We start from the raw sequence: 24,055 nt of genomic DNA on the forward strand, positions 1-24,055 counted from the left end.
TGAGAAGTTTGGGGAATCTGGCACATGCTTCCCCTTGGCACATGCTTTTCCCTTGGGAAAGATAGTGATGCCTGTGCAATCTTCCTACCCACATTGCAATATCTTCTAAACTGGAGGTGATTGCATTGTCCTATTGTACTTGTCCCATGTGCTGGAGTTTATGACCATCTGTTCCTAGCTTCTCTGCAATCATCAACCTTTTGTTTTTATCACAGCTATCTTGAATTTGGACAAAGATGAAACCACAGCCATTGCTTTTGTGCAAAAGAAATGTGAATAGAAAACTAAATAGTAGTTCTTTAAAAGAGGGCTGTGCCCTCTTCTCCACTCTCCTAGATTTCCAGTTAATTCAAAGGCTTTGTATCACATTTATTCTAAGCAACTTTCACATAAGTAGACGACAGACAGCAGTTGTCCCTCTCGCCACTGCTTCTCCTTCCTTGACTAGGTTCCCTATAGCTTTCACTGCTACAGCTTCTCCTACTTTGCTGCTCTAAAATCTCCCTGTTTCTATCAGCTAGATCTATACAATTGTCAATGCATCCTTCTCCTGGCAGCCCTTGATCTCTGTGTACTGAAGGTGAAACGTCTGGTACATAAGGTACATAAACACCACTTCTATTTCATTTTGCTTCTATACACTCTCTAAAACTGGCTCAAGAGCCAAACATCAATTAAGACCCACCTCTCTATAATGAAAGAACTTGCTGCCCAACTGAGTGCCTCCCCAGCTTAACAGCAGCGGATTGTGAAATGTTGCTTTTACTGTACTGTTGTTACCTGTGCAACACGCGCATATAGGTGGCACTCTTCCCCTCTCTTTCAGCACAGAACAAAACAGGCCTGATCAGACAGAAACTGAACAGTAGACTACGTTTTTGGAGACTAGTTTCGCAGATGGACAATGAGTGGCACAAAAAAGGCTTCTCGTCTTTTCTCCAGCCGTAAACTATCAGAGAATGAGAAAGCCCTTCCCTTTGAACAGTAATTGTGCACTGACACCCAGTAAGAGACAGCACTATTTCAGTTTCCTCATTTCACTCTCCTTAATGGTTCTGCTAGGGCATTAATATACTAAAGGAGGTGAAACAAGCATGAATTGACAGAACTTCTCTCAGAAGTCACATACTAAAGGAAAATGACAGCTGAAGTGAGTCTCTATCCATGCTTAGACGTTGGAACCTAAACAGCAAAACCCCTGAATCCTTGGGCAGTAGTCTAGGAAGCAGGCTAGACTGCCAGAAAGCTGCTTCACAGATTAGCCAAAGGGAAAAGGGCTCTTTTGCACATTAAAATATATAGCAGAAAATTGGATGCTCAACTGACAGAGCCATTCTATGAGCTCTGGTATGTAGACTTGAGGTGGTAGAATTTGATACTTTATCACTTGCAGCCAGAAATGATGGACTGTGTTCCTGAATGCTCTTCCATGTAAAACACTCACGTCAGAGGAACCAGGGAGCATTCAAAAATACCAAAATTTTACCACCTCTAGGTTTTCAGTACGTATACCATTTGATCTGAAAAGGGATGTTTTCCTTGTTTGTATGAGGTGACATGCCACAAATTAAATTTACAGGCTCCTGGGCACAAAGGCTTAACCATAAGCTAGCTTTCATATGGCGAGAGGAACTATTACGCTAGTTCAGGCTACTTAATAATGCTTCAGAAATATTCATTTAGAAATAATCTTCATAGGTTTTAACTGTTTAGGCCTCATGGTGTATTATGAAGCAAAGCACATTACAACCATGCTCACTAGAAGAATAACATTTAAAGAAGCAACTTGCTCATTATAATGCACAAAAAATCAACTGCTAGGTGTTTTGCTATTGTGAGATTCTCTGAACATCTTACTGAAAATCCGATCTGAAAATCCAATACCAATCGATGAGTAGAATTGCTTGATGATCCTACCATGTTTACCTGCTATGTGTTCCACACTGTGCAATATTCCGATTCATCACAGACATCTCCAAAAGATGACATTGATTCAAAATAACTATGAACAGAAGTTCAGACAACAATAATTTGTTTCTGTTTTCCTAGCGACAGACAAACATTTTGGAGGAGCTGTCTCTATAATGTAGAATGGATGACTAAGGCTGGTGACAGACAATAGATTCTAGGAAAGTCAAAGGAAGGATGCTAGATGCACTTTTTTAATCCCATAGAACAACTATTGCAGATTTTTGAGAATGAAGCATGTTTACCAGAGCTAAGAATAGAATAAATATACATTCTTATACCATGCCACCTTCAACTTTCTTGAAATGGAGAAAAAAACATGTCTCCAGCCATTGTTTCATACACAACAATCACCTTTTTACAGCCACTTCTGCAATGCTACACCCTTTTCTTCCCCTATGTTAAAACTGTGCTAATTTATTCAAGTGCTACAGGCTCTATCATTACAATAAGTATACCTTTAGCCAAAGGTATTTTTCCACTTTACCACATCATCTGAATGTGAAGTCAAAATGTCAACATATGAATTTTTATGTACCACACAACTTCTAAGCCCAATGGGGCATTTTTACTGGGCTTTTGACCTCTCTCCAAACAGAACAGATGTGAATCCTGTGTTGAATTCTCAAGGAATTAAAAAGTCATCAGAAAAAAAGATATGGGAAGAAGCTCATTGAATGGAACAGTAGAACTTCATCTGTTACAACTTACAAGGGTTGCCAAGTGCAGAAAAATGGATAAAACCCAATTCAGTCTTTCATTCTATTTAAAACACAGGCAGGCTGAAAAAAGCATTAGGCATTAAATTTTCACCATCCTCATTTTCTCCCCACCCATCTCACACCCACTATCACATTTTTAATCTATTAATATATTTGCAAAGATTTTAATTTTCAAAAGAGAAATGCTCTGAAGGCAGCCCTGTTTAGGGAAGTTTTTAATATCTGATGAATTATTGTATTTTAATCTTTGTTGGAAGCTGCCCAGAGTGGCTGAGGAAACCCAGCTGGATGGGTGGGGTACAAATAAATTATTATTATTATTATTATTATTATTATTATTATTATTATCTGTAACAGGAGTGCACAGGCCATGCTTGTGGGACCTAATTTGGGGGGGGGGAGCTTGAACCCTGAGATTCACCAACCAGAGCAAGGTACAAAATACCATACAACCACTTGGCTAAGCACATGCTCAGCCCAGGAATTTGTGATCAGTTTCAGAACAAACTCATAAATCCTTCTACACAAAAATCTACTCCTGGTTTCCCCACAAGCCTTTCTTTCAGCAACCAGAGTGGAAGAGAAGAAACCCTTTTGTGTTGCTACTGATGGGCAGGGAGTTGAAAGCCCTTGTCAATCTATTACAAATCACTCAAGAGATCTACTAATAAACTCAAATCCTGCTTCTACTCTACAAGTAATGTGCCCAACTACGGGGTTGTCTTTAAAGATAGCTTGGAAGACTTCAGAACATGTACAATGCAGGTATCCAGTTGCTTGTGGGAGCAGGCAATCAGAGCCACCCCTTTTGTTTAATTTAACATTTATATATCTCTTTATTGTAGTAAAACATCTAAACAGTTTACAATAAATATTTAAATTATCAATAAAAACAGTTAAAATTAATCATTAAAATTAACAGTACAAGAAATGAAAACATGTAAAAAACTACATTTTTGGACAGAATTATAGACTACGTATGATAGAAAAATCTTAACTATAAAGAAGGGAACATCTGGAGCGCCCATTTGGCTTGAGATAAACATTGACATAAAGGAGGCCTGGATATTATGAAGACTTTCATGTAAGTTTCAAGGGCAGGGCCCTGTGTGGTACACTAGCAATGTTCATGGCTGGTTTGCAGTAAGCACCAGACAACTGGATTTGATATAGCCAAGAGAGGCTCCCCTCATTAAAATGACAGGTTTAAAATTTACATGGAAGATGATTAATTATAGGCTGAAGGACGAATTTAAGAAGTACAAATCTGGAGTAGGGGCTGTTTATGATCAGTATATAAAAGCACAGATGGTTTGCATATTTTAAGAAGGCCAACCAAAAACATCAAAAAAGGAAGAGTACAGTACAAGGGTTTAAAAGGAGGCAAAAGGAAGTGCCTTTTGAAACCAATAATACTCTCTGAACAGGAAGCAGATGGGAGTAAAAGAAACCTATGTTGTGCAAATTGCTAAGAAAAAAAAATAGATAAGAAGGACCATACTTCAAAAGATTAGTCTGCATACCAACAGGTTGCATACCCCACTTGCAGTGAGAAGATGGCATCCCACAGCTGAGATCCCTTTTTCCTGCTACTGTATAGTACAGCCTACAGCACACGGTAACACTGCGGCCACAGACAAACGGAGCTACATTAAATGCACGGATGTATTTTTTCAAATAGCAAGTCTACCCAAACAATGTTGTGAAGTCATCTCATTGAACAATGAAGATGAGGCTTGCTTCTGCAAATGGACAGGGCCATGCTTTTGTTATCGTTCCCAAGTAGCGAAAGAATCACTGTTCGGTATGGCAGGAGAGCTATAGCCAGCTGCTTCCCTGCACTCGCCTCTCACACAACTGTAATTTATCTTGCCACAGTGTATCCCCCCACACACACCGAGGTTTATTGTTGCATTCTAGAACACTGATGCACAAATATTACTCTGAAGCTTAGGGCATGTTTGCATTTACTCTCTTGAAACACGTTACAGGTAGGTAGCCGTGTTGGTCTGAGTCGAAGCAAAATAAAAAAATTCCTTCAGTAGCACCTTAAAGACCAACTAAGTTTATATTTTGGTATGAGCTTTCGTGTGCATGCACACTTCTTCAAACAGTAATGTTAGCAACAAAACACTTAATTTCCATATTGTCTGCACTGTCTGCTCACTGTAGGAGTGAAGTGCAGCTGTCCCTAACCTATAAAAGTTTTTCTCACAAAGCTGCTTCCAGTCAGGTACAAACTCTACAAGAATGGAAGCAGATCCAGCAGCAATCCAGATTCCAGACCTTCCTCTGTGAACACACTCATAGCTCCATGTTCCCTACGTAGCTTTTAAAATTAACTTTTTAGCACCACTTTGCATTGGAGTCACTTCCATGAACCATCCAAGATGAATTCCAAAGGTAGATTGGGACACATTGATTCTAAGAACATAACAAAAACGCTGCTGGATCGGATCAAAGGTTCAGCTACTCCAGCATTTTGTTCTCTCAGTTCCTAACCAGATGCCCTTGGGAAGTCATGGCCAACTGCAGGGCATTATCATCAGTCATCTGTATATGCCTTCCTAGCGACTTACATAAATGAGGTTGTACTTGATGTTATATTAAAATGTTACAGAGATATTCTTCTGAGAAAAGCCAAGCATGAGCATCAAAGTCTGACTAATTCAGAGACAGTAAATCATTAAGCATCTACCTGCTAGTCTAAGTGTTTACAAGAGCTAATAGGTGCTTGAGCCAAAGAGCATTCATTTCACTGATTTTGTAATATATATGTGTACTTTGCTGGTAGACATTAAAAAATATTATGTATATTAGACATGTCTACCAGTAATATACATGTCTGCCACAAGAGGACAAGAATATCACAGCAAACAATAAATATATATTTGAAGGTTGAGAATCTACAACCTAGGAGATGTACTGTTAAGGCTCTCTATATTCTATATTACTCAACTTTACCTCAAACATTTAAATAGAAAAAAATCATTATTTTCATCAAAGAATATACATGAATAAATATAAAAGAGCTTGCCAATTTTATGATTCTGGTTCCATAAAGCTGGTTGAGATTTGGTGGTTTTTTTAAAAAATGAAATTTCAAATTTTAAATATATTTATTGTGCAATAACTGGGCTTTGCAGTATTGGTGCATTTTCCAAAATCCCATTTGATATTCTCCTGAGTCAAGCATGATTTTTTTTGGGGGGGGGGAACACTTCCCTTTACTCTATGGAGCAGGGACCTCAAAATTGTGTGGGACAGTATTCTGCCACCCAGCTGCTGCCAGTCTCCATAGCCCCCAGAGGTGGAGAGCGACTGGTGACAAAGCTCTGTGGAACACCTCTCCTCTTGCCAAGTCAGTGAAAGGTGCTTTGCTGCTGAGCAGGAAGGCAGTTTCAGGAAGTAAGCCCACCCCTACCCCCCGGCAGCCCCTCATGCTCCCTCCATCATGGGGGTGGCAGGGGGCATTTTGCTTCTAGTGCTGAAACATTTTGGGCTGCCCCCAGCTCTAAGGTTCTAGGTGGAACTAAATTCTGCTCTATAATGATGACATTAAAGGCAGGTATTGTCATGGAAGCAATATGCTTTTGTGAGCAAGCCTCAAACCCCACATTATTTAAGGTTAGTCACTAGGGCTTTGTACCCACAACCATGAATCAGAATTTGTATCAATATGCTGAAACCCAACACTTTTAAAATCTAGTGGCCTGATAATTATCTGGCAGCAGGAACATGTTAATGGAGAAGTGAATCATTCAGGGGTAAATGGTGTCCCTTCCACTGCTGAATCTAAACTGTCTGCCAAAGAAAGGAATTCATATATTTCAAAGCTGGCGTAGGTGCATACTAAAGGTAATCTCCTTTTAAGTAATTAAATCACATGCAGCATTTTAAGGTTATTAAATATTTAAAGCAAAAAATCCTGTTGTACAAGAACTTAAAGGTTTTATGAGTGCAAAACCTGACAAATTTATCTTTAGGTTTTAGTGTCACAGTTGCTTTCTAGCCACACTTCTTGCCTTGCTAGTGTGTTCAAGTCTATTAAACTGACTCATAACTTTTGGAGTAGGAGTAATGTTGAAACAAGTATTTTCAAGGGCAGCTCCCCAAGTACTAATTAATACATGCGAGCAAGAAGAACGAGGATTAAATAGTGACTATACTAGCAGGAAATCATTTCATGGGTCCATCTGTAATGAAAGAAAAAGTCTACCAACTTTTACCAACCTCATGCTCTCCAGATGTGTTTGCTCCATTAAGGACAAACCAAATGTCACTGAAAGCAAATTCTGCCCCATCACCAATATCCAAAGAAACAAACTATAGGCAGATGCATCTACAATTGACTCTGCCTTGGATGAGATAGTGAGCAGGCACTCCAACTGGATGTGTCCCTCCAGCTCCACCAAACGCATAACTTTTGGTGTGAACCAAGTAGTCCATACAAAGGCCCATACACAGCTACTGATCTGGTTAGACCAGTGGTTTTCAACCAGTGTACCGTGGCACCCTGGGGTGCCTTGAATGATAGCTGGGGTGCTGCAGGCAACACTGGCCTCTGTCCCTCTTTCCTTCCCTCCCTGTTCTGATGCCCTCTCGTGTCTCTGCCTCCCAAAGGTGTGCACAGCTGTTTGCTGCAGCAGTCGTGGCTACAAGCTCCCCCAGTGATTGTTATTTCCATGGCTGGCCAGGAGCTTCTGGTTGCCAGGAGCTGAGGTAGCCTCAGAGTACTTTGGGATAGGAAAAAAAGCTATCAGTCGAAGAAAGTTGCCCCAAGAGCATCTGAATGGGACTTATATTGAGGCACATGACAGCTCCTTCGCAATGGTACCAAGGTGTACCTTTAAAGCAGCAAGAAAATTACATAAAGAAACAATCATTTTAAAAACCTGAGGCACATTATTCTGCTGACAACACCCCATCACAGAATTCTGACACCCTCCAGGGAGTCTATGAAAGGTAACAAAAAGCAGAACATTCATATCTTAACATGTCCAATTTTGTAATTTGGAAAAAGAAAGCTTTCTGAAAAGCAGGGAAAGATAATCATTATCTCAGGAACAAACACAGCAGTTGTTTAGCATTAATTGGTTCAATACAAATGCAGCCAACAGAAGGGGAGTAAAAGGGGTAGGTTCTGGTGCCCTCCATCTAGTGCTCATAGATCACGGCTGCAATTATCCTCTTAAAGGGGTTTCAGAAGCCAAATATCATTATTTCAAGTTAACTGAAATTTTCTCTTATGATTAATAAAGTGAACTGGATATCAGCTTTGTGCTGCAAATCATCTACATGAAACATCAATTCCATGCACCCTGTAGAGGTCTGCAAATTGAAGCCATTGAAAAAGTTACTAATATTGGCAATTGCCATCCTTATGCAGCATTTGGATGAAAGGCAAACTTTTGTCTTCTTGTTTCTTTCTTCTTTCTACTAACAGAAAGCACTTTTGTTCCTTGGCTTAAAAAAAATAAATCTAGGGAAAGTCAACTATAATATAATATTATTGTAATTGGAGTAGAGCAGAGATGGGAAACCTGTGATTCCCCAGATGTTTTTGGAGTCCATCTCCCCACAGGCCCTGCTAGCATGTCCAGTGACCAGGGGTGATGGGAGTTACAGTCCAAAAACATATGGTGAGCCATAGGCTCCCCAACCCTGGACTACTGCTAATGACTCCTGCTTACAGGATTCCCTGCTTTTGTTGTTGTTGTTTAGTCGTTTAGTCGTGTCCGACTCTTCGTGACCCCATGGACCATAGCACGCCAGGCACTCCTGTCTTGCACTGCCTCCCGCAGTTTGGTCAAACTCATGTTCGTAGCTTCGAGAACACTGTCCAACCATCTCGTCCTCTGTCGTCCCCTTCTCCTAGTGCCCTCAATCTTTCCCAACATCAGGGTCTTTTCTAGGGAGTCTTCTCTTCTCATGAGGTGGCCAAAGTATTGGAGCCTCAGCTTCACAATCTGTCCTTCCAGGGAGCACTCAGGGCTGATTTCCTTAAGAATGGATAGGTTTGATCTTCTTGCAGTCCATGGGACTCTCAAGAGTCTCCTCCAGCACCACAATTCAAAAGCATCAATTCTTCGGCGATCAGCCTTCTTCATGGTCCAGCTCTCACTTCCATACATCACTACTGGGAAAACCATAGCTTTAACTATACGGACCTTTGATTCCCTGCTTACCCTGTCCTTAAATAAAAGGAAGAATTAAAGAGGTGCAGCTTTTCTTATCCTTGTAAGGAGAAGAGGATGCTTTTAGAGTTCTCCCTTCCTCAGAGCTATTAACAGTGTAGAAGCTTTGCTGCTCTCCCTTGCATCTAGTCAATGGCTTGGTTCGTATGTCACAAACCACAACTGAGCTAATCCATGATTTAAAGGTGAATGAATATGCTGTTGCACAGTGCTACAGAACTGTAGGTGCTTTGCTCATCCCCTGCTCCTGCTGCACTGGGTGCTAAATTATGGTCTGGCTTAGTGTTTTATTCAAACCAGAGTTATGGCTTGTTCCTCTCCCAACATACCCTGAGCTATAACCAAGGTTTGCAACCATAGTAGCAGGAGGAGCAAGGGAGAAGTGAAGTGCCTGTGATTTCAGCAGTGTGAGCCAGAAGGCTGCACAATTCACCTTCAAACTATGGTTTAATTATGTTTAAAGTAGCATGTGGAAAGGCTGGTACATAATTATATATAATATCTGACAGTTCTTTAAAAACAAAATTTTTGTCTCATTTGATAGTCAAGTAACTAACTGAAACCCTTTTCATGCAGTTTTTAACCTGACAACAAAACTTAAAAGTAAAACGAAACCTATATTACTCTTACGGTTATTATTATTAATTTATTTATTCCCCGCCTCAAGGCAGCTTACAGATAAAAACAAGAACTGCTAAAAACATGGGGAAAATCAATAATTAAAATACTATTAAACATAGAATTAAAATTATATACATATATAAAATCTGTTTAAAACATACCAATAATTACAATAAAAGGCCTATTGGAATAAGGAAGTGTTCACAGTCAGCAGAAGGACAGCAAGGAGGGAGCCAGTCTAACTTTTCTAAGAAAACACTTTTCTGAAGAAGTGTGCATGCACACGAAAGCTCATACCAAAATATAAACTTAGTTGGTCTTTAAGGTGCTACTGAAGGAATTTTTTTATTTTTCTAAGAAAGTTGCAGTGATTCATGCTTACTAATAAGAGTTGGGCCCCTGTTGGAGACAGTATCTCTTTCTAAATAATAATAATAATAATAATAATATACTAGATGCTAGGAGTCACAAATGGGAGTGCGCTGCTTTTTTCTGGTCATTTTTTCATGCTTCCCATCAGCATCTGATTGGCCACTGTGATAACAAGGTGCTAGGTTAGGTGGGCTTTTAGTCTGATCCAGCAAAGCTGCTCTTATGTGGTCTGTTGCAAATGAATGCATGCCTCCCTCCCCTCTTATCTTATGGCTTTCACTTCCAATATTCTACTAACAAAAATTACTTATTTCATCAGAACTTGGGGGAACGCTGGTCAGTTCAAACCATGGTTTGTTAATAAATTAGGATCATAAACACTGTTTCATCCTATGAGTTCAAATGCAATGAGGAATTCTGGCCATTTAAAAACTGGAAGTGAAAGCTTCCAATCACTTCCTCACAGCCATGTCAGAGGGGAGAACATGAGCCCAAGATTCACTGCTGCCCATGCAAGCAAAGTTAAACCATGGTTTAGCATTGTGTGAGAAAAGGGGAGCTATCCAGCTTCCTATCTCATATTTGAACAGGAGCACCTGCCTGCATCAAGAATGTAATGAATGATAGTGCACCAGAACAACACAACACATGAACTTCAGGACATGGGAAGTCACTCAAAAGATATATAATTTGGCATTGAATATTTGGCTTTTTTCATTGTATCATAATTTGGAATGTTTTAATGTGGTTTTAACTGGATTGTTAAAATGGAAAATTTAATGAATATTGTTTTTTCTAAAACAACAACAACAACACAACAACAACACATGCTTTCTGATGCTGCATTGGATTAGATGTTAATGATGGTATATGTATCCTGGGCTCTTTTGTGCAGGCGCAACAAGTCTTCTGATTTACATGGATTAAGCACCAACTGGCCAATGCCAGTTGAAGCACACAAGGGGTAGTGAAGTGCAAGTTCTCACTGAGAAACGGACTGCACTCTGATGAATGCAGATAAATTGCCCTGTGGTTTTAGGCATGGGCGCAGCTAGCAGTTAAAATTTCAAGTACTATGAAAAAGCCAAACGCAGAAAAGGCATTGCAAAGGGAAACAGAGAAGAAATTTGACAGTGGGCCAGTTATATTACACAACTAGTGTTGTTCAGCCCGTTTAGAAAACGGGCGCTAGAGGATATGTGAGAGGGAGCACTCTCTCTTTCTCTCTTTCTCTCTCTCGCGCGCGCGCTCTGCCGCGGGGCGCGCCAGGAACGCAAGTAAACAAACTCGCTATCCCGTCGTGCCCTGCAGCTGAGCACAGAGAGGGAGGGAAGGCCGTGGCCTCGCCGCTCCTCTTACGGGCTCCTCCGTCGAGCGCGCGAGGGGAAGGCGCGAGGGGAGGCGGAGTCCGGCACCTGGGCCTAGCCGCCTCCCTCAGCCATAGTGCGCTTCGTCGCGGGCTTCGCCTACGATGACGACGGGGAAAGCCTGGCCGCCGGAGCCGCAGCAGCAGGAGCCGGAGCCCGGGGACTGGGAGGGTTCGGCGGGGGTGACCGGCTGCCCCGTCAGCAGGAGCGCCACTACCAGCTCAAACGGGAGGCGACAGGAAGGAGACCTGTCCTCGCTGGACGCACACACGTGCGCGCTTCCCCTCCCCGCCAACGCTCAGTCCAGCCAGGAGCGGCGGTTGGCAGCTGCAGGGAAACGGTAGGTGGGGGGGGAGAGCGCGCGTGTGTGTGCGACCAGTCTCTGCTGTCCAATCCCTGTGTCTCTGGGGTACATGCGCAGTACCCCAGGGACACACGGGACAACTTGGATGCAGGGACAACTTGGACTTTATTATATAGGATTATTCTTTATCATTATCATCATGAGACACACATACAGTAGTAAGAGCCCTAGTCTATCCTACTTTGTAATCCATGTCACCTTTTTCACCCTTTATGCTATGGGTAATCTATTTCTCTACTTAGCATCCAATTTCAGAAGGTTTTCTATTTCATTTCCCTGTGTCTGAAATGGGGAATAATAGACAATCGTAGGAGTTCCTAAAGTGACAGAATGGGAAGGTGCAGTTTTACTAAGTAGCCATTGGGATCTTCCATGAGATCTCAAAGAAAGATGCTATACATTTCAGCAACTACCGTATTTGTGGAGATTTGCGAGATGCAATTATACCTGCACCAACTATTCGCCTAATTAAACTGAAGGCCTTAGAAAGCATCAATGAGTTCAAGCAGATCAAAAAACAAACCCTAATCACGCAAGGCGTTTGCAACTCTTTATTGAACACAGTACGGTGGCCTTGGCTGAGGAGCTTCACTGACCTGGGATACAGCTCTGAATAGGAAAAGAAAATTATTTGCTGGGCCATCTTAGTCGTTCTCCTTCTGCACTAAAATAAGCAAGTTAGTGGTAATTGGTAAGCATAAAAACCCTGAGAGGCTCCGTGATTGAGAAAGTGATAAACAAAGATAATCTATCAAATTTAACAGAAGGCACATTACCAGTGGAGAAAGAGAACCGTCTCACTACATGATGATTTGTCCTTGTTCGGTTTCCCTAATAAGTATCTCACTGCAAGCAGAGATTTGAAATATTCAGTAGTTACACCCTACAGTGCTTGATTAAGAAGAGGCTGTGTGTATATGAGTGCATTATATATCAAAGGTACCACATGCACTCGTACATTTTTCTGAAATAAAACCTGTCTCGGAGCCTCTTGAGCACAGGAAATGATAATATTACAGCAGGTGTAAATATATTAGTTATAGGATTCATCATAGCAACAAATTAAAGGTATTTCCATTACTAAATTAGGATCCATAGTGGAGTTTTTATCTCAAAGGTTTTAAGAAACACATCCAAGCAACTGCAGCGCACTTTACAGTTCTGAATTAGGACAACTCATCTCAAAATTCATTGTCATGTTCATGCCAGACAGTTAAACCATATGTCTTCCCTCAAATAATTATGGGAACTGTAGTTTACCCCTCACTGAGGATCATTCCCAGAAACGTTAAGCAACAGTTCCTATGATTCTTTGGGGGAAGCTATGTGCTTTAAACATGTGGTGTAGAGTGACACTGAAGACCATGACACACTTTCCTCAAAATGGTCCTTCCTGCTAGAACTGAGGAAGGACAGAAGAGTGTTATGAGTAAATGTACTGGATAAATAATTTTCAGGGGGAAAGTTGCATACATGACCATCGGCGTGTTTGTGCAATTCAGTGCACTACGGAACTAACATACATGGAACACAGCCAGCAAAACCTTCTGAAGTTATTAAAACTACAAGGCTGTCTTAAGCAAGCATTTGGGCTTAACCAGATTGTGGATTATGCTCTTCATTGTTTCTAAAAGGCAGCGTTAGAATTTCAGCTGCTTGGTAGCATTGCCGTAACATTCATTTAGGAATTTTGAAGTTCAGCATATTTCTACATAAAAGCTAAAGTCATTATACTGAATGTTCAGGACACCAATATGCTCTTCTCAGCTACAGAGTGGCTCATATTGGTACAGAATAGGCTTGTTACCTGCAGTTTCTTATTTTTCTTTCAAACAAACAAAGGCTACACTCTGAAGAGAGCAACCTAGAGGCCACAGGTTGTATCGAGGAGCGCTCTCTAATGTCAGGGAGACAGTTCTGATGTTGGACCTACCTTTCCAACACTGTTGGCTCCCCTGCAGTGCTAGCCCAATCAATATCGTGAGGGCCAAATTGGCAGAGAATTGAGATGCATTTCTGAGTATATCTAAAACTCATCATTTAAATGAACAATGGACCAATATTTCTCAGAATGCACTCATGTCTAGTTTGGTGTAAAAGCACTGAAAAGTTATTACGCTTTCTGCTGCACTCTATGTATTTGCATGATTAGAGGCAATTCAGATAAACACCGACTCACATGGAGCATAGAACATCACAAGGGCATGTTTCTTTTTCTTCAGAGATTCCCTGAAGTCTTCTCCTGCTAGATGGATTACACTTGTTTGCCTTTCTTCCCAAGTTGGTTCAGGTGGAGGAGGTGCCTGTGGACTGAAGATTGAATAAAATAATGTTTTAGCTTTCTATTTTTTACTGGTAAGAATAGACACAAAATGCCAAAGCCTTCTTTGGCAGAACTTTGTCAAATTAAATGTTTTATTTAAAAAGTTAAAGGTAAAGGTATAGGGACCACTGTCTATAAGGTCCAGTCACAGACGACTCTGCGGTTGTGGCGCTCATCTCGCTTTATTGGCCAAGGGAGCCGGCGTACAGCTTAGTCATGTGGCCAGCATGACTAAGCCGCTTCTGGCGAACCAGAGCAGCGCACGGAAACACCGTTTACCTTCCCGCCGGAGTGGTACATATTTATCTACTTGCACTTTGACATGCTTTTGAACTGCTAGGTTGGCAGGAGCAGGGACCGAGCAACGGGAGCTCACCCCGTCGCAGGGATTCAAACCGCCGACCTTCTGATCGGCAAGCCCTAGGCTCTGTGGTTTAACCCACAGCGCCACCCGTGTCCCTATTTAAAAAGTTACCTGTCTCGTTTACTTAGAACTGATTCAGACATCATGATATACCATGATTTATCAGGGTTGAAATGATTGACAGGAAGCCTTGGAATTTGTACTCTCTTTTCCTTTTCCCATTTGGGTGCAAAGGAGAAGATCAGAAGCTTTGCCCTACATTTTCAATCATCATCAGCTTGTCATTTTATCCAAACCCAATAAAAAATTAACTTCAAACTACCTATTATGATTCAAAAAAGCGTAGTTAAGATTAACCACAGCTTGGTGGGTTCAGACACCGTGCTACCATTAGAGCCTGATATCCAGAGTTAAACATGTTTCCTACACCAAGAGCAACTTAGTTCCTTGAAGCCACTGAATTGTAGCTCTGTGACAGATAAGACATCCTGTGGGAACCATGTCTAGTTGGAGAGACTCTCACTATTCACTGTATTAGTATTTAAGGTATGTATAGCTGAAGCGCTTTCATAAAGCCATAGTGAAGCTAAATTAATTAAACTTACTATAATGATCTTTCAAGAACCACAGATAATAAAAGTGCAAAATACTGTTAATTAAAACTCAGATGCTCAAAAAGTAGCGGGTATATGCCTCAAGGCACATGTATCCCAATTATATAGTTTGAAATCCAGCACTGCCAAGTGGTTTTCAAAACACTAAAAGGGGTCTTTTTATGCACCCTTAATGCCAACCTGGCAAATTTAAACTTTTTCCCTACAAACTATTAAGAATTCACACACCCTCTCTCCAAAGGACACTTTTGTATTTTTCCCTGTATGCAGCAGTACATGAGTTTTCAACTCATGAATTTACCATTTGATTCAAAATGATGCAATTTGCCCTTGGCTAATTGGCAGCTTTCATAATGAATAAGCTCTGTAACCATCAACAAGAATGCCACCACCAGTAAGTCCTGCCTCTTGGAATTACACAGTTTTCAATATGCATTTAGCTTAGGCTTAACACATTTTTCTACATCCATCAAAGTGGTGGGCCTTTTAGGGTTTGGGGCAAAATATGTTATTTCCCCGAACAGCAAATATTTATCTAGGTGCAAAACGAAACAAAAAGCACACGCAACAGTGTTTACCTGCTGCTGCCGCCAAACTTTACAAATTCACTTAACAGTCCCTTGTAAAAAAAAAAAAGGAAGACAATTTTTTCCTCTTTGGTAGCTGCACAGTCAAACACAAGGTACTGGGTTGCTTCAAATATAATGTTTCCAGTCTTCCAAACCAGCAGTGTGGAAGCAGCCCTGTAGCCAGTGTAGGACTTTGACCCCAAGTTTTTTTTAATTGTCTAATTTTTGACATGACAGACAATGACAAACTCCATACAAAGGGTGACGTTTTTTGTTTTAAGCATATGAGCGATTTAATAATACGAGCTTCTGAAAAATTATGTTGATAGGCAGGGCAAGCCTCATCTGAAAAGTCCCCAAATGTCTGCTCTCTCAAGAGTTTCACCACAGTTTGAATTGGGACGTTTTAAATAAAAGACTTAAATAGAAAGAGATGGAGCTGCTAAAAACTTCTTTTTAAACATCTTTAAAAACTAGCCATCTGTGGCTAGTTGTTAATCTTGATAAATCTTTGGTGCCTACCACTTACTTTTGGAGCCATTCAACAATTTTACTCTTTGTTCGTAGGTGTGGCAAAGTATATTTCTCTTCTCCATCCTGGAAGTACTTGAGTGTTGGAAATCCTGATATATGAAACCTTTCTGCTACAGCTTTGTTGACAGTAGCATCTACAGCTGCCAGGACACCTGGTCTCTGCAATATAAAAAGCAATACCTGTAACTATACATCACTGGTTGTAAAGCTTAGGAAGGAGACTAAGAATTCGTAGGCCAGTCATTCAGAGCCCAGAATGGGTTTTATAAAGGAAATGCAAAGCATACATAGAAAGGCGTACTTGAACCTTTCTATCACCACCAACAGCAGAACGGTTTAATCAGTTTTGTTAAGACAAATAATGTTTTTTTACTTTAAGGGTAAATCCTTATGCACAGCTGCCAAGTACCCCGTCTTTCCTGGGAAACCCCCGTTTTTCCTTACCATTTCCTGGCGGTCTCCTGTTTCAGCTCCTCTCCCGTTAATTTCCCTTATTTTGGCTCCTGTCGGCGGCCATTTTTCTGGTGTCGCTTTGCCCATCTATGTGGACCAGAAATGGCTGGCACCGACACCGGAAGTCGCGTCTACGCATGTCCGGAAGTGCGTAGACGCAACTTCCGGTGTTGCTTTGCCCATCGATGGGCACCGAAAATGGCCGGTGCCGGCATCGGAAGTTGCGTCTACGGACATCCGGACATGCGTAGACATGACTTCCAGCGCTAGCGCCGGCCATTTTTGGTGCCCATCGATGGGCAAAGCGACACTGGAAGTTGCGTCTACGCAACTTCCGGTGTCGTGTGGCTGCCGATCCCGGATTTCTCCGCGAGAGACTTGGCAGGTATGCCTTATGGGAAAATGTCCATCCAGTTTACTAAGCATTATTGCTATATGTTGCAGAAAGGGAGAATAAAAGCTGTGAAACTATTAACTGGCCATCATACATTTATTTCAAAAACTTATACACTGCTTGATTGTTTAAAAAAGAATCATAAAAGGATAAAACAAAAAACATCATCAACACTTGCTGCACATGTGTAATGATGGGGTGACCTAGCATGGCCCTGAGCCTTGAATGAAGAGCATTTACCCACCAAGACTTTCCATTTGTAGCACAAGCCTCCATGATGTTTTTTTCTGGGTTTGCAAAATTCTACCCACCTTTATGTCTCAAGTCCTTCAGCCATGAAACCCCTCCCCCAAACATAAAGATACTCCCAGAACATAGTTAACAAGTGCTCAAATTATGCAGCAAGGCCAGCTCTTGTTGCATGACCTATTAGTGCATGGTTTTAATTATACTAAATGATAGCAGTCGTGCCTAACTCTTCTCTGCATTACTGGAATGCACAATAGGTAGGCAGAAAATCATGTCAAAGTCAGTAACACCTGCTTAAACATAAGGGGAGAACACACTTATTAGCTTACAAGTGCACAGCGTTAAATGCAAGCCAATGCTTTCATAGGTTTGTGTTATACATGAAATCTGTAATTAATAGTGGGGACAAAACATTTATGTGAAGCATTTGGGTTCAATCATGTTATGTACAATGCAAGGCTCTACCGCTGAATATATAAACACCCTGTGAATGTTTTGTTTATGTTTAAAGACAGAATGTTCTTGCTAGCAATTTTGGCAGAGCTCATGCATTACCGATGAGCTTCTACTTTGGAACCATCGCTTTTGCAGCCCCTTGGGAAGATGAGAACAGCTGAAATTCTTGCAGCAAGAAAGGAGAACAATTTTTATGATTTCATTTATTTATTAAGGATAATTTGGAAACTAAGAAGAGGGAATTAGCTTACATCACTGTCTGCGTGGAGCATCTCAGCGGCGTTCTCATATTCCGGCTTCATTTTCTTACAGTGCCCACACCCTGCCGGAAAAAAAGTTTAACAGCACATTTTTATTTACAAAGAAAATTGATCCACTACATGTTTCAGAAAAAAATCAGAGAGCTGCCTACAACTAAGTTCTCAAAAATCTATTTGCTCATCTGGGGCGGGAGGGGACTAACAATAACTAGCATTTTTTTTAAAAAAAAAAAAGTATTTGTGAGACCCCATGTAAAACATGTTGATAGTTTATGGCTTAATCTCATTTGTCTTCTGCTTTGCAGATTTTAGATTAGCATTTCAATGCTGCATTAAACTTCTCTGTTTAGTAGTAAGGGTTACAATACATATGCTTAAAACAACAACGACAAGCAGTTATTACAAGAAATTGCAAGTTATATTGCAAATTTAGGCAGAGACTATTAAAATGCAGCAGTCATTTTGCTTACATTATTGACAGATAATTCATAGAGCATTTTTCCTCAGCATACAATGCACTTTTTACCAACCTCAGCAATCTCTCCAACACACCAATAAGGCAGGCCAATATTATCATCTAGTTATTACAAGTAGGGATAAGGCTAAAAGATAAGTGTACTGGAGGGCACTCAATGAGTTCATGACTGCAGTGAAATTTGAAACAGGGATTTGCTGGTCCACAGCTCATTCTATTAAACACTACACCATTCCGGATTTAAGATTGAGAAACCAGTAACTGATACTAGAGTAGGCACTGTGATTAAGATACATCTCTACATCACTAAAGCTTATTGCTTTGAGATTCACTTGGGTGCACACTAGACGGCCAACTTTTAATCCTGGGAACTGTACATTAGTAGTGCCGTCCACTGGAGTGTGACAAGTCGCTGGCTATGGCTACCCTGTTACAGGTATAATTGGCCTCTTGCATGCAGTCTGCTGGCTCAGAATGGATCCTTCATCTTGTCAGTGGAATTACCTTACACAAAAACGGGTTTTGCCTCCGGGAAAAATGATACCACACGTTCTACTGCCTCCTAATAAATTATAATTTTCATTCTTATACACATACCTCACCCGACACACATATTGCAAGGGCCTTGAGTGATAAAAATAAAAATAAGTTCTGTGTTGGATGGGAGAGCAAAGAGAGCAACATTATCATCCCAAGTGCTTCTCGGACCACGTCAGTGATACACCAATAGCACTTCCAATGTCTGCTTCCATGGCCTGCCCCCCCCCTTTTAATTGCAGTGGAGAACACCCTATGTTGTGCTTTTGGGATCTGTTCATGCTTGTGTTCAGCTTCACTTCGCTGTAACACAGTTTCATTTCGCCCATTATATGTTGTTGTTTAGTCGTTTAATCGTGTCCGACTCTTCGTGACCCCATGGACCAGAGCACGCCAGGCACTCCTGTCTTCCATTGCCTCCCGCAGTTTGGTCAGACTCATGTTCGTAGCTTCGAGAACATTGTCCAACCATCTCGTCCTGTGTCGTCCGCTTCTCCTTGTGCCCTCAATCTTTCCCAGCATCAGGGTCTTTTCCAGGGAGTCTTCTCTTCTCATGAGGTGGCCAAAGTATTGGAGCCTCAGCTTCACGATCTGTCCTTGCAGTGAGCGCTCAGGGCTGATTTCCTTAAGAAAGGATAGGTTTGATCTTCTTGCAGTCCATGGGACTCTCAAGAGTCTCCTCCAGCACCATAATTCAAAAGCATCAATTCTTCGGCGATCAGCCTTCTTTATGGTCCAGCTCTCACTTCCATACATCACTATTGGGAAAACCATAGCTTTAACTATACGGACCTTTGTCGGCAAGGTGATGTCTCTGCTTTTTAAGATGCTGTCTAGGTTTGTCATTGCTTTTCTCCCAAGAAGCAGGCATCTTTTAATTTCGTGACTGCTGTCACCATATCTGAAATTGGGTTTGGTCTGGCTCTTTAAAGTATTGAGTAGCTGTAAAATGGAAAAAGTGCTATTCCCTCATACATATAAAGGCTACTAACCCCATCAGGGAGCAAACGGTTCATTAAAAAGACTCATTTACACACATTTCCCACCACAATCCATGTTTTAACAGATGTGCTGGTCTCTGCACTGATCTAATGACGATGATGATGCCCACAGGCCTGGTTAATGCACAGGAATGTTTGGGTGGGACTAACATTGATGATACAGAAGTTTATTAGATAAATACGTAGGAATCAGTTAGTTTCTTCCACCCCCATCCCATCTACCACCAACACAGGAAATGCCCTCAATTATAGACCCTGAGGAGGGTTAACAAGCTGAATAAAACATCTCAGCGTACATTTAGGAATTTTAATCTAAAAAGGTTTTCAATTTGTACTTCTCCGCCTGTTGACCACCAGTTCCAAGAAAATGGGAACTAAAGTAAGCTGTTATAACTTACAATTCACTGGTTGCTAGCTCACTGAGCAAAATTTTATTTTATGAAAGCTGTTTCTTTGAGGCTACCAATGGCTTATGTAGTAGATATGTGTGGCAAGTGAGCATTTATGCCTATGTGTGGCAAGACTGCACACTCAAGACTGTCTCAGTAATAAGTATAGCAAATGGATTTCACAGTTCATGTAAAATAAGAATTCAGTACTCTTTGGGAAGAAGAAGAAGAAGAAGAAGAAGAAGAAGAAGAAGAAGAAGAAGAAGAGGAGGAGGAGGAGGAGTTTGGCTTTGATATCCCACTTTATCACTACCCAAAGGAATCTCAAAGCGGCTAACATTCTCCTTTCCCTTCCTCCCCCACAACAAACACTCTGTGAGGTGAGTGAGGCCGAGAGACTTCAAAGAAGTGTGACTAGCCTAAGGTCACCCAGCAGCTGCATGTGGAGGAGCGGTGATGCGAACCCGGTTCCCCAGATTACGAGTCTACCGCTCTTAACCACTACAGCACACTGGCAGGTTATTGGTGGTTTAGGACGGGCTGTAGCTCAATGGGTTGACCATCTGAAGGTCTTGTGTTCAATATCCAGCATCTCCAGGTAGGTTTGTGAAAGTCTCCTGTCTAAAACCCTAAAGAGACACTGCCAGGGAGTACAGAGAAAACTGAGATTGGCCGACTCTCTATGGGGCAGCCTCTATGCAACATTACATATAAGAATTATTGCCACAAAGGAAAGCACGTGGTGGAACAAACTACATAAATCCACGTGCCTAACACACTGAAAAGAGAAAAGCATTGGACTCTGAAATGTGTTCTACAATTAGTAGAAGGGATGGGGATGATTTATTTGTCAGAAACTAGTATTTCTGCCTGGTTGATGGAATCGAAAGTCTCCCTTTTACAACAAGGCCAAGGCCAAGGCTCCCTTTGGCTGACAGCAATAGTAGGGGACTGACCATCTGTTTCCAGGGCTTATATTGTAAGCAAACAGCTTACCAGTGTTCCACAGCCTGAGGGCAGGTAATAAGCTTACAGTACCGTGTTTCTCATATTATAAGACATGTCTTATATTTATTTTTTCCTCAAAAAACACACTATGGCCTATTTTCAAGTGATGTCTTATTTTTTTCCTCCTCCTGCCGCGGCCGGCATTGCTGCTGCGCCTATCACTATGTCTTATTTTCGGGGTATGGCTTATATTCCTTGAATGCTTAAAAATCCTGCTATGGCTTATTTTATGGGTATGTCTTAAAATATGAGAAACAGGGTACTACAAGCTGGGAAAATACCCCATCAGTATAATTATTTTTATTTTATTTATAAAATTTCTATCCCAGTCATCATAGACGATCTCAGCAGAGAAAATACATGCCATTAAAAGCTACAGTTCATCTCCCACCTGGCACAGTGCAGTCCACTCAGTGAAAGAAACAGTTGGAGAACAGTTGGTTCTGATCTTTCTAATTTTCTCTGTATTCTCAAGTCAGGAAACTGAACAACTAGGAAAAAATTTGTCATATATGCTTCTGTCGCAGTCACTCTGACCTGCACATCACCCCCGGACGTTTGGCGGTCTACTGGTGATGTGCCAACGACAAAATAAATACCTCCTCAAAACACCACAGACCAGGATAAGGTAAAATAAAACGAAGTTGCTTTATTGAGTGTTCATAAGCTTAATGGTTGCAGTACAAATCTTAGGTTGTTCCAAATTTCAGATGGTTCCTATACCGGCCTATTACCTCTAATTATAAATTACCGGCCTATTACCGCTAAAGTCAACTAAATAAATATTTGTAAATAATCTCTCAACTCTGTATCCTGTCTGACTAAAATCACCACCTATTCTCCACCTCAATATATTAAACCAGCTCTCTCTGCAACTAACCAACCACTCCTAACTCAACACCAACTCCCTTCAACTCCTCTCATCTCCAACTCACTTTTTTTTCTCTCCCTCCTGTCTGCCTGCTTCCCCTTATATATCCCTGCTTCTGCCTGGAGAGCTCCCATTGGCCGTTTCCCTCCCTGGCAACTTAAGTCCTTCTAGACCCTCTAGAGGTGAAACGCCACAGCTTCTGATTCTTTTCTATAAACAGGGTCATCCTACATTGTCTCTTTGACTGTACAAGCTAGCTAACTCTGATCCAACTGACACTTTTTGGTCCCCCCACCTCGTTAATATTTAACCCTATGCCTTTGTTTCACAAGGGACCCAGGTGGCGCTGTGGTTAAACCACTGAGCCTAGGGCGTGCTGATCAGAAGGTCGGCGGTTCGAATCCCTGTGACGGGGTGAGCTCCCGTTGCTTGGTCCCAGCTCCTGCCAACCTAGCAGTTCGAAAGCACATCAAAATGCAAGTAGATAAATAGGAACCGCTATAGCAGGAAGGTAAACGGCGTTTCCATGTGCTGCTCTGTTTTGCCAGAAGCGGCATTGTCATGCTGGCCACATGACCTGGAAGCTGTACGCCGGCTCCCTCGGCCAATAATGCGAGATGAGCGCGCAGCCCCAGAGTCGGTCACGACTGGACCTAATGGTCAGGGGTCCCTTTACCTTTACCTTTACCTTTGTTTCACACCTCCATGTCTAGGCTTTCCAGACTTTTGCCCACCCTTCCTCTCATGGGGTGAGATTCAGATCTCTACTCCTGCAAATACTCTGCCTGCCTGAATCCTGGATGTGCTTTTAGAATATGCAAATTAAATGTATTTCTAAATTGTGCAATTTATCCAGAGTATAAAATTAACATTTCATTTCTAAGTACTTTTTTTTAACAGCAAAAACTTATGTGATCACAACATTCACTACATATTATCACTGTGACTAGAAGCCAGGAAGCAAAAGTGGGCGAGGATACAGGAATCTTCAGCTCCTCGCACGATTAAATGAACAAGCAGACTGGGCTTCCCCATCAAGGTTATAACAATGAACATAGCTACCATTGTTTCCCATGGTAGGCATAAAATTTGCACTGGAAAACAGTTTTCAAGTAATAGCTTAACGTCACGTTTCATTGCAATGAAGAAATGCACGATGGCTTTGCTATGATTTGCGTGCTGTACAACACAGCCCTTAAAATGTAAAAGCAAAGCATAACTTTTTATGTGGAGGAAACTTTTAAAATTCAACAGCTGCAGCTTAGATTATTATTATTTGGGAGCATAATCATCACCATCACTTGAAGGGTTCTGAAACAGAAATCCCTGCCCTACAGAACAGGTGCTATAGGAAGGCTCTGACAATTCTGAAGTCAGAGGTTAGGTAGGAGTGAAATATGTTTGGTTGCCAGATGGCTGGCATTCTGTCATGCACATAACTTTTGCTTCAAAGCTCAGCTAGGCATATTGTCAGCAAACATTTTTATAGAACTGATATCCCTTTAATGGTTTTGGGGGAAGCCTAGTCAACAGAATATGTCATACCCTGTTAAAAAAAAAATCAAACGTAACTACTGAACTCTTCTGTACTAAAATAGAAAGATTCACAGGGTTGGACTTGAGATCTGTATTTGGGAACTCCACTGACATCAGTCACTTTATTATTCAATTTACACCCTATGGAAAACACACACTATCCTGGCTGGAAATTATTACGTAATGAAATTTAAGTGTTTTTCTTGCATCAGGGATGGTAATAGGGATAATTGGTCCCAGCTGGGTGGGAAGACAGACTAGATAATCTTTCAATGTCTCATTTCTTCCTATAATTTTCTTATTTTATCATCATGGGTGTTTATCATCATGGGTGGAACAGGCAGATACACACAGCAGTGGTGAACGCAACTGATATTTTCTCATTAACAGAGAGCCCTAAGGCAAATCCAC

The 24,055-nt window shown here is 41.3% G+C and overlaps 1 protein-coding gene across 1 annotated transcript in view; it reads right to left on the reverse strand.

Moving 5' to 3' along the window:
- The window catches only part of PDIA5 (protein disulfide isomerase family A member 5), a 165,976-nt gene that overhangs the window by 23,615 nt on the left and 118,306 nt on the right, over window positions 1–24,055 (reverse strand). The window contains exons 12-14 of the mRNA XM_035129030.3: window positions 17,819–17,889; window positions 16,011–16,174; window positions 13,791–13,921 (exon numbers count right to left, since the gene is read on the reverse strand). Coding sequence (XP_034984921.3) covers window positions 13,791–13,921; window positions 16,011–16,174; window positions 17,819–17,889 — 366 coding nt within the window. The remainder of the gene's footprint in view (window positions 1–13,790; window positions 13,922–16,010; window positions 16,175–17,818; window positions 17,890–24,055) is intronic.

The sequence above is a fragment of the Zootoca vivipara genome, chromosome 1 (assembly GCF_965207765.1).
Source record: "Zootoca vivipara chromosome 1, rZooViv2.hap1.1, whole genome shotgun sequence".
Lineage (NCBI taxonomy): Eukaryota > Metazoa > Chordata > Lepidosauria > Squamata > Lacertidae > Zootoca > Zootoca vivipara.